At 38.2% G+C, this 11310-nt stretch overlaps 1 protein-coding gene across 1 annotated transcript; it reads left to right on the top strand.

Annotated features, from left to right (window-relative positions):
* Nucleotides 1-6552: 6552 nt before the first annotated feature.
* Nucleotides 6553-8799, top strand: LOC139559105 (tumor necrosis factor-like). The gene is made up of 4 exons (XM_071374825.1): nt 6553-6986; nt 7339-7366; nt 7673-7732; nt 8166-8799. Exons 1-4 carry the CDS (start codon nt 6813-6815, stop codon nt 8639-8641), a joined length of 738 nt encoding a protein of 245 aa, XP_071230926.1. The 5' UTR covers nt 6553-6812; the 3' UTR covers nt 8642-8799.
* Nucleotides 8800-11310: the final 2511 nt, after the last annotated feature.

Below are 11310 nucleotides of genomic sequence, written 5' to 3' on the forward strand. Positions count from 1 at the left end.
CCAGAGATTATACTATAACAGTGTATGTAGTATACAGAGATTATACTACAACAGTGTATGTAGTATCCAGAGATTATACTATAAATGTATGTAGTATACAGAGATTATACTACAACAGTGTATGTAGTATTCAGAGATTATACTATAAGTGTATGTAGTATCCAGAGATTATACTATAACAGTGTATGTAGTATACAGAGATTATACTATAAGTGTATGTAGTATCCAGAGATTATACTACAACAGTGTATGTAGTATCCAGAGATTATACTACAACAGTGTATGTAGTATCCAGAGATTATACTATAAATGTATGTAGTATACAGAGATTATACTACAACAGTGTATGTAGTATTCAGAGATTATACTACAACAGTGTATGTAGTATCCAGAGATTATACTATAACAGTGTATGTAGTATCCAGAGATTATACTACAACAGTGTATGTAGTATTCAGAGATTATACTATAAGTGTATGTAGTATCCAGAGATTATACTATAACAGTGTATGTAGTATACAGAGATTATACTATAAGTGTATGTAGTATCCAGAGATTATACTACAACAGTGTATGTAGTATCCAGAGATTATACTACAACAGTGTATGTAGTATCCAGAGATTATACTATAAATGTATGTAGTATTCAGAGATTATACTATAAGTGTATGTAGTATCCAGAGATTATACTATAACAGTGTATGTAGTATACAGAGATTATACTACAACAGTGTATGTAGTATCCAGAGATTATACTATAACAGTGTATGTAGTATACAGAGATTATACTATAAGTGTATGTAGTATCCAGAGATTATACTACAACAGTGTATGTAGTATACAGAGATTATACTACAACAGTGTATGTAGTATCCAGAGATTATACTATAACAGTGTATGTAGTATACAGAGATTATACTACAACAGTGTATGTAGTATCCAGAGATTATACTATAACAGTGTATGTAGTATACAGAGATTATACTACAACAGTGTATGTAGTATACAGAGATTATACTACAACAGTGTATGTAGTATACAGAGATTATACTACAACAGTGTATGTAGTATCCAGAGATTATACTATAAATGTATGTAGTATTCAGAGATTATACTACAACAGTGTATGTAGTATTCAGAGATTATACTATAAATGTATGTAGTATTCAGAGATTATACTATAAGTGTATGTAGTATCCAGAGATTATACTACAACAGTGTATGTAGTATCCAGAGATTATACTACAACAGTGTATGTAGTATCCAGAGATTATACTATAAATGTATGTAGTATACAGAGATTATACTACAACAGTGTATGTAGTATTCAGAGATTATACTACATCAGTGTATGTAGTATCCAGATATTATACTATAACAGTGTATGTAGTATCCAGAGATTATACTACAACAGTGTATGTAGTATTCAGAGATTATACTATAAATGTATGTAGTATTCAGAGATTATACTATAACAGTGTATGTAGTATCCAAAGATTATACTATAACAGTGTATGTAGTATACAGAGATTATACTACAACAGTGTATGTAGTATACAGAGATTATACTACAACAGTGTATGTAGTATACAGAGATTATACTACAACAGTGTATGTAGTATCCAGAGATTATACTATAAATGTATGTAGTATTCAGAGATTATACTACAACAGTGTATGTAGTATTCAGAGATTATACTATAAATGTATGTAGTATTCAGAGATTATACTATAAGTGTATGTAGTATCCAGAGATTATACTACAACAGTGTATGTAGTATTCAGAGATTATACTATAAATGTATGTAGTATTCAGAGATTATACTATAACAGTGTATGTAGTATCCAGAGATTATACTATAACAGTGTATGTAGTATCCAGAGATTATACTATAACAGTGTATGTAGTATCCAGAGATTATACTATAACAGTGTATGTAGTATCCAGAGATTATACTATAACAGTGTATGTAGTATTCAGAGATTATACTATAAATGTATGTAGTATTCAGAGATTATACTATAAGTGTATGTAGTATCCAGAGATTATACTATAACAGTGTATGTAGTATCCAGAGATTATACTATAACAGTGTATGTAGTATCCAGAGATTATACTACAACAGTGTATGTAGTATCCAGAGATTATACTATAACAGTGTATGTAGTATCCAGAGATTATACTACAACAGTGTATGTAGTATCCAGAGATTATACTACAACAGTGTATGTAGTATCCAGAGATTATACTACAACAGTGTATGTAGTATCCAGAGATTATACTATAACAGTGTATGTAGTATCCAGAGATTATACTATAACAGTGTATGTAGTATTCAGAGATTATACTATAAATGTATGTAGTATTCAGAGATTATACTATAAGTGTATGTAGTATCCAGAGATTATACTATAACAGTGTATGTAGTATCCAGAGATTATACTATAAGTGTATGTAGTATTCAGAGATTATACTATAAGTGTATGTAGTATACAGAGATTATACTGTAACAACGTGAACAAAACCCAAAAGTCCATAATCAGAAGTTTCAGCGGTAAAGATGATAAGTAGTGACTTGTGTATTATATCAATGAAAGAATATATTTGTAACTTTGTGACACAGTTACTCAGATGGCTGTCAGTTTGTAATTTATTTTCTTCTTCACAATAATATCCCTATGTGAGTCAGTGTCTGACTAGCCTCAGAAGCCCAGGCGTTTTACACAAAGATGGGCTTTGGAAAGGAAGTGTTGTCATCGACATTACTTAACAAATACAAACGCAGGTTGAATATGTCAATAAAGAGCTATATTTAGTGCTTTTGTATTTTTTGTGTGGTGATGTTTTGAATAGATGAGTACTAATAATGAGTTAGCAACATTATGTCACACACAGGATGGAAACAGGAACAATAAACATCCCATATAAATCTCGGAACTACAATCTAACAGAATTCAATACTAATTTACATGAGTCATTCTTTCAACAGATTGCAATTTTATACTGTTTGTCTGTATGAGCAAAATCATAGATACCAAACAAGGTAAATCTACACTATATCACGCATCGTATGGTATCTTAAAAAAAAAAAAGTTAAATAAAAACATATTTAAAAACAAATAAATCACACACAAAAAACATTTTGTTGTTGATGTAAACAGCCGCTCAACAGCCCTGGAGAATGTGTGCCATAGATGTCACTATATAGGCATTGAAGCTCACTTGTTAAATTCAAATCTCCCTGTCATCATGTCTAGGCCAATATGACACCAATCTCAATGAAAAATGTGAAAATCAACTTGATCGGAGGTACACAACACACCACAACACACTCCCCGCCTCTCGTCATGAGCCGTCCGTTACGGAGATCCACATAGCTGATTTTTTTTTTTTACAGGATCAATAGCAATTGAGTTTTAAGAGTATTTCTCGCGGCTACCGAGCTCAAATTCTAGACGTCAGATTAAAGCTTTTTCTTATTACAACACTTCCTGTGTGTTTTACCTGCCATCTTATTCTGAGACACTGAAATGTAAATGTGTTTTTTTTAGGTATCACTTTTTCCGTACACTTACCTCTAAAAGAGGGGTGTTTTACATGTTGGGATAATGTAATCCACTTTCATTATGAATAGGATGGGGGTTATATAAAAATGAAACATCCCACTGTCATAACACCTGCTCCTATCCTTGACAACATTATTATTATCAGTTGATGAGAAAAGGAAAAGAATATTAAACACCTTCCCCCGTCTCTTTCTTTCACATCCTTCTCTCCCTCCATACCTTTGCTAATCTGTGGGTGAATGGGCTCTGTCACTCACACAGTACAGCGCTGAGTATTGTTGAGACGTTGGCCCCGTACACGCTCAAGTTGTACAACTGATGTAGAATGCATTCGGCACAACAGTTAAGATACAACGGGGAGTTTCTCTGCAACCCAAAAAATGACTACGTAAGCTTTGTGGAGACACTGTACAACACACGGGTCGGGGGAAAGAAAATAGAGCAGACCAACTCTATTATTCCACAGAAATATCTGTGAAATATCACAACCATTGTGTCAAATGTGTTGTAGGCCTACATTAGTTGTAGAACGGGATCAGTGAGATGCCAAATCTAGTGCAGACGCACGGTGCAATTTAATTTCCAGTTCAGTGGAAAGCCCAAACATGAAACATGAAAGGCCAAAGAGAGAGAGAGAGGGACAACTTCACATACAGTGCATTCGGAGAGTATTCAGACCCCATGACTTTTTCCACATTTTGATATACGTTACAGCCTTATTCTAAAATGTATCAAATAAAAAAATCCTCATGAATCTACACACAATACCCCATAATGACAAAGCAAAAACAGGTTTTTCGAAATGTTTCGAAATGTATTACAAATTTAAAAAATGTAATACTATATAAGTATTCAGGCTATTTGCTATGAAACAGAATGCACCTGAGCTCAATTTCCTGTTTCCATTGATCATCCTTGAGATGCATCTACAACTTGATTGGAGTCCACCTGTTGTAAATTGACTGGACATGATTTGGAAAGGCACACACCTGTCTATGTAAGGTCCCACAGTTGACAGTGCATGTCAGAGCAAAAACCAAGCCATGAGGTCAAAGGAATTGTCCGTAGAGCTCTGAGACAGGATTGTGTCGAGGCACAGATCTGGGGAAGGGTACCCCAAAACATTTCTGTAGCATTGGAGGTCCCCAAGAACACAGTGGCCTGCATCATTCTTAAATGGAAGAAGTTTGTAACCACCAAGACTCTTCCTAAAGCTGGCCGCCTGGCCAAACTGAACAATCGGGGGAGAAGTGCTTCGGCCAGGGAGGTGACCAAGAACCCGATGGTCACTCTGACAGAGCTCCAGAGTTCCTCTGTGGAGATGGTTGTCCTTCTGGAAGATTCTCCCATCTCTGCAGCACTCCACCAATCAGACCTTTATGTTAGAGTGGCCAGACGGAAGCCACTCCTCAGTCAAAGCCCGCTTTGAGTTTGCCAAAAGGCACCTAAAGGACTCTTAGACCATGAGAAATAATATTCTCTGGTCTTATGAAACCAAGATTGAACTCTTTGGCCTGAATGCCAAGCGTCACGTCTGGAGGAAATCCCTACAGTGAAGCATGGTGGTGGCAGCATCATACTGTGACGCATTGTGGAGGCAGCATCATGCCTTGGGGATGTTTCTCAGCAGATCCTTGATGGAAACCTGCTCCAGAGGACTCAAGACCTCAGACTGGGGCGAAGGTTCACCTTCCAACAGGACAACTACCCTAGGCACACAGCCAAGACAATGCAGGAGTGGCTTCGAGACAAGTCTCTGAATGTCTTTGAGCCAGAATTTGAACCCGATCGAACATCTCTGGAGAGACCTGAAAATGGCTGAGCAGTGACGCTCCCCATCCAACCTGAGAGGATCTGCAGAGAAGAATAGGAGAAACTCCCAAAATACAGGCGTGCCAAGCTTGTAGGGTCATACCCAAGAAAACTCAAGGCTGTAATCACTGCCAAAGGTGTTTCTACAAAATACTGTGCAAAGGGTCTGAATACTTATGTAAATGTGATATTTCCGTTTTTTTTTTTTTATACATTTGCAAACATCTCTAAATCTGTTTTTGCTTCGTCATTATGGGATATTGTGTGTAGATTGAGGGGGGGGGGGGGACTATTTAATCAATTTTGGAATAAGGCTGTAACTTAACAAAACGTGGAAAAAGTCAAAAGAGATCTGAGTTCTTTCCCGAATGCACTGTAAGTGAAAATGCAACATTAACATAATGAAAATGATACCATTGCAGCCATGACACATCTTTCTTTGCCCATAAGGCAAATGAGTATATTTGCTTGTGAGAATGTATAGTCCAAATATAACATGAACATACAAGTCTACTTCAGCATAACAGTGATAATGTGCTTTACATACACAAACACATTTTACTTTCATCCTTTATATTAAAAAACATCCTACTAAAATGATACCACAACATTGTCTGTTGCTCAATAGACTGCTCTGTCCTTAAAACCAGCCACCAGTGCTGAAACTAATGGACATGTAAAAGATGAAGGCAGAAAATGTAAATGCCAAGAAAGAGACAAGAAAATCCCATAAAGTGAAACCCAATATGGAACAGAATAAAAAATGAAGTTTGAGAGCTACGCTTTGGTGTTACTAGAGAGAGAGAGAGAGAGAGAGAGAGAGAGAGAGAGAGAGAGAGAGAGAGAGAGAGAGAGAGAGAGAGAGAGAGAGAGAGAGAGAGAGAGAGAGAGAGAGAGAGAGAGAGAGAGAGAGAGAGAGAGAGAGAGAGAGAGAGAGAGAGAGAGAGAGAGAGAGAAAGATAGCTGTGTGTGCATGCAGTGTTTAAAAAAAAAAGTTTATTAGGATCCCCAGTAGCTCTTGCATGCAACAGCTACTCTTCCTGCGTGTGGGTGTGAAACTTTTTATTTCAAGTGTGAAAAACGCCACAGGTTCCCCCAGCCATTACACCAGTCCCCATGCCTCCTCCCCCCAACTCTCTGTTCCTCTGCTTGCCTCCACTCTGACTGACATCACTGGAGTTTCCCAGAAGCTACATGTGTATATAACAGCAGCGCTCAGAGTATCAATCAATCAAACACAGCAACAGCAGGAACATCACTACCTTCAAGAACAACCTCTAAGAAGAGTGCTGGAGTTTAGCACTACATTTTTACAAACTTCTAGACCGCAAAAGAGCTTAACTGGCACTTGAACTCTCTTCGAATACTGCCTTGGCTTTAAGTAGGTAAAGGAAGTCTCTACTCCAGGATCCACCGAAAGTTCTACTAAAACGATGGAAGGTGATTGCAGCAGAGTGACCGTAGACATGGAGAATGGCCCTGTGTACCCGTCACCGACCGTGACCCTGGTACGGGAGAAGTCCACACCACAGTGGAGGCTGTGTGGTGCCCTGTTGGCAATGGCACTGTGTGTCTCAGCTGCACTTTTCATTACCTGGAATGCCAAGGTAAGAATATACATTTTATTATTATTTATTATTATTAACGGCAAAATGTCTCGTTAAATCGATCTGAACTCCTATGATGTGTTAACATCGAGAGTATTTCATCAGCAATTTGATCAATAAAAATGTACTTTCATTTTACATGTATTTTACCTTGCAATTATTTATATGTATTTATTTACTATACAGCTATATCACTATATATCTATGCATAACTTTGTATTTATTTGTATCCTCTGTAAATCTCTGTATGTCTCTGCTTTAGCTCAGTATATTTCATATCTCCTGATGAGCATCAATATGAAACCGATCACAGGACTAACTCTTACTTTATCTCTGTTTCACGTTTCCTCAGACACAAGATCCCAACGAGAAAGCTGATGGTGAGTTCACATCCCTTTTTTTCTGTCACGTTCTACTGCTGGTGCTATGTTGTTATAATATTATATATACATATGCTGCATTCTAAATAGCATCCTATTCCTCTTTTAGTGCACTACTTATGACCAGAGCCCTATCGGGGCCCCCCTATCGGCCCTGGTCAAAAGTAGTGCACTATATAGGGAATAGGGTGCAAGATACATTCTTGCAAGCTCTTAAAACCTCTCATGTGTAGTTAGCTTGAGAAGATTCCCAGCTTGTGAAAAGATGTCACCGTTTCTAAATCTCCATGTGCCTTCCGTCCTCAGGACTTCCGCTTACGTTGAGACAACTCTCTGGAAACAGAAAGACTGCCATTCATTTAGAAGGTAAGAGCACACTATCCAGTAAGGCATTCGATGCCTGTCTGTACCCTCAAATAAGACCCTATTCCCTATATTATAGTGCACTAGTTTTGTAAGGGGATCGAATGCCATTTGAGACACAATGCATTCAGCACAAAAGCGTTAGTCATTTCAACAGCACTGTAGAACTGGAATGAACTTCTCTGCACGATGAATAGTCTGGAAATACACTATGTAAATGTACTATATGCAAATCAATTCACACTTGACCCTTTGAAATGGGATGCTGTGAATGAATCAAGCCTGTTTGACATACGATATATGTCAAGACATAACCTTCATCTCTTTTTGAAACTGCTCATTTACAACTTGCCTCAATAGAGATGGTGAGTCAATATCTACAGTGAATTATATTCATGTCCAACCTCTCTCTCTCTCTCCTCCCTTCCCATTTTAGGTGAATACAACGCCAATGGAGGATACAAGTCCTCAGTGGAGTGGACAGATGACGAGGGCCAGGAATTCTCACAGGGGGGTCTTGAACTCAACAACAACGAAATTGTGATTCCCCAGAAGGGCCTATACTTCATCTACAGCCAGGTCTCTTTCCACGTCAGCTGCAAGGCCGACCGCAAGCACCCTAACAACCAGGACATGGTTCACCTGAGTAACACGGTCACGCGCTGGTCCCCAAGCTACGGCACCGAAGACGACAAGGAGTACCAGACGCTGCTCAACTCTGTACGTACCGTGTGTAAGAAGTCTTCCAACAACGAGGCTGCGAGTGAAGGGAAATGGTATAATGCAGTGTATGTTGGAGCAGTGTTCAGCCTGGAGAAGGGAGACAGGCTCCGGACGGCCACAGAGAACAGGCTTCTGCCCTATCTGGAGAGTGGCGATGGGAAGAACTTCTTTGGTGTGTTCGCCTTGTAAGACAGACCAAAATGGCTGACGACAGAGAGGAAGGCTGTGTCCCAAATGCCAACCTATTCCCTATACTTTTGACAAGAGCTCTACGGGTGAATTATATACAGGGAATAGGTCCCCATTTGGGATGCAGCCACAGTGTGAGAGAAAATGTAGCTAATTACATGAAGAAGAAGAAGAAGAAGAAGAAGAAGAAGATACGAGAAGGTTACCTGATAGGAGTCGGGGCCGGTTCATCTACTGAAGTTGACTGAGGTTAAGGCATTGTTGTTTTATGTTAAAGCCAATGCTTTTATACTCTTCTGTCAAAGATGAGGAATTATACGCCTGAGTACCAGTCTGTTTGTGCCATCATACCACTTCTTGCCTCCCTTTGACATGCCAAACATTGGCTTGCAACGACAGCATGGAGTAGTCAAGAGCACAAACAGATCTGGGACCAGGCTAGAGGAATTATACCAACCTATGTAAACTGTAGCAGTTTATATATACTTGGGGTTTATTGTATAACAGATGTGTTACCGTGGTGTTACCATGGCAGCATCTTTCTATAATGTTAAAGTACTATGTACTGAACTAGTGTTACTCTCAGGACCTGCTGCTGAATTACCATCCACAGCACTCAAACCAACCGTGTTATATCCTTTTATCTGAAGGAATTCTGACGACGATTCAATGTATTTTTAGCATTTTGATATCGGCTGCTACATCTTATTGAGAAGTTAAAATAGTTTCTAATTGATTCTGAATGTCTTCCTCTTTTTTATTCATATAGCTATTATTATTTCTAATTTATTTGTTCATTATAGTTGTATTGTTGTCTATTTATATATTGTTATTTAAATGGAATTTGACCATATTTATTTAATTTATTTAATTTATTTGAAGTGTCTAATACCTAATTGTTATGTTATTTAATTGCATTTTATAGAGTAATTTTATTGTATTTATTTATTTAACTTGTGCTGTTGAGTCAATACCTCAATAAAATTATAAAGAAAAAAACATTTATTGTATGTGAATCAATTATGATCATTCATGAACAGTTTATGCAACATCGACTTTACATCCCTTAATGATAGTCACTATTTTGAGATTCTATAGCCACGCTTTTTTTTTCCAGAAACAAATAAAAGTGTTGGATCTTTTACAAAAGGGATTTCATAACTGGTCTGATGACCGTACTCTAAGCGTCTTTAACTGATGCTGAACTGGGAAAAACCTTATCAATCGTGATCGAGTCATAGTATCTATTTCTATCAGCTCGACTTCCTAAAAATAGTTATTTCTTTCATGGAATGATTAACGCTTCTGTTGATCTTATCTCATTTGTATTAGCATACATTTGCAACGGCACCTTGACTAAAATAAACTCACTGGCTGTTTCCATTGCAGTCACTTCCTCAACAGCAAATGTGGTTAGTGACAAGGGTAACTCCCTCTGCTAATGGAGCCATGACTGATAAGCGTAGGAGTTAGCAACAACGACACCACAAGCCGAGTGGGGCTACTGGGCTTCTTTTGATGATAATTATCCCACGCTTTTCCTCCTCCTCCTCCGACCCATCTCCTCCTGCACCTCCGACCCATCCCCTCCTGCTCAGACGCATCTCCTCCTAATCCGACCCATCTCCTCCTAATCCGACCCATCTCCTCCTAATCTGACCCATCTCCTCCTAATCCGACCCATCTCCTCCTGCTCAGACCCATCTCCTATTTAATCCGACCCATCTCCTCCTAATCCGACCCATCTCCTGCAACACACCATAACCACTTTCATTCCTGCTACCAGTCACTTTTCAGCCCTGTTTCCATGTATATGCGCCTATCACGCCTACACTGAAACACACACACATGCTACTGCCATACTGTTTACTATTAGTATTAATTATTCTGCTACCCCTGGCTACATTTCTCCTAATCCCTGGCTACATTTACATATCTACCTCAATTACTCCAGTATCCCTGTACATGTAGTCCTGGCATCCTGGATATAGCTTCCTCTCTGTGGCACTGAACCTTGAACTTGTATATAGCTTCCTCTTTCATTTCTTATTTCTTGTGTTAAAAAATAAACAATATTAGTTATACTATTTTGATATTGATTACTGCACTGTTGGGTAGGTCTTACAAGTTAAGCATTTGTCACGTTCTGACCCTAGTTCTTTTGTATTTTCTTTGTTTTAGTGTTGGTCAGGACCTGAGTTGGGGTGGGTTCTATGTTTTCTGTTTCTATGTGGGGTTTTCGTATGGCCTGATATGGTTCTCAATCAGAGGCAGGTGTTTGTCATTGTCTCTGATTGGAAACCATATTTAGGTAGCCTGTTTTCTGTTGGGGTTGTGGGTGTTTGTTTTCGTGTGAGTGTTTGTTGCCACACGGTACTGTTTCGGTTTCGTTCATGTTCACATTTATTGTTTTGTATTTCATAGTGTTCAGTTTATGGACACTTACCACGCTGCGCATTGGTCTTCCGATCCTGCAAACTTCTCCTCCTCAGATGAGGAGGACGACAGCCGTTACAGAATTTCACTGTTCTTGTGCATGTGACTCAAAATTCAAAAAGGCACTCGCACATCTGAGCAATCTTTTTGCAGGTGCCATGGTAACAGTTGAACAAGATGAAGGAAAAAGAGCTCTGGCGAGTTTTTTTAATTTTATTCACAAAAGCTCTGAC

Source organism: Salvelinus alpinus, chromosome 29 (assembly GCF_045679555.1).
Source record: "Salvelinus alpinus chromosome 29, SLU_Salpinus.1, whole genome shotgun sequence".
Taxonomy (NCBI): domain Eukaryota; kingdom Metazoa; phylum Chordata; class Actinopteri; order Salmoniformes; family Salmonidae; genus Salvelinus; species Salvelinus alpinus.

Bases quoted from the DNA above. Each gene is read 5' to 3' on its own strand.
- LOC139559105 (XM_071374825.1), top strand. From the start codon at position 6,813: ATGGAAGGTGATTGCAGCAGAGTGACCGTAGACATGGAGAATGGCCCT. The intron at 6,987-7,338 runs GTAAGAATATAC...ACGTTTCCTCAG, and splicing joins TCATTACCTGGAATGCCAAG to ACACAAGATCCCAACGAGAA. The intron at 7,367-7,672 runs GTGAGTTCACAT...TTCCGTCCTCAG, and splicing joins TCCCAACGAGAAAGCTGATG to GACTTCCGCTTACGTTGAGA.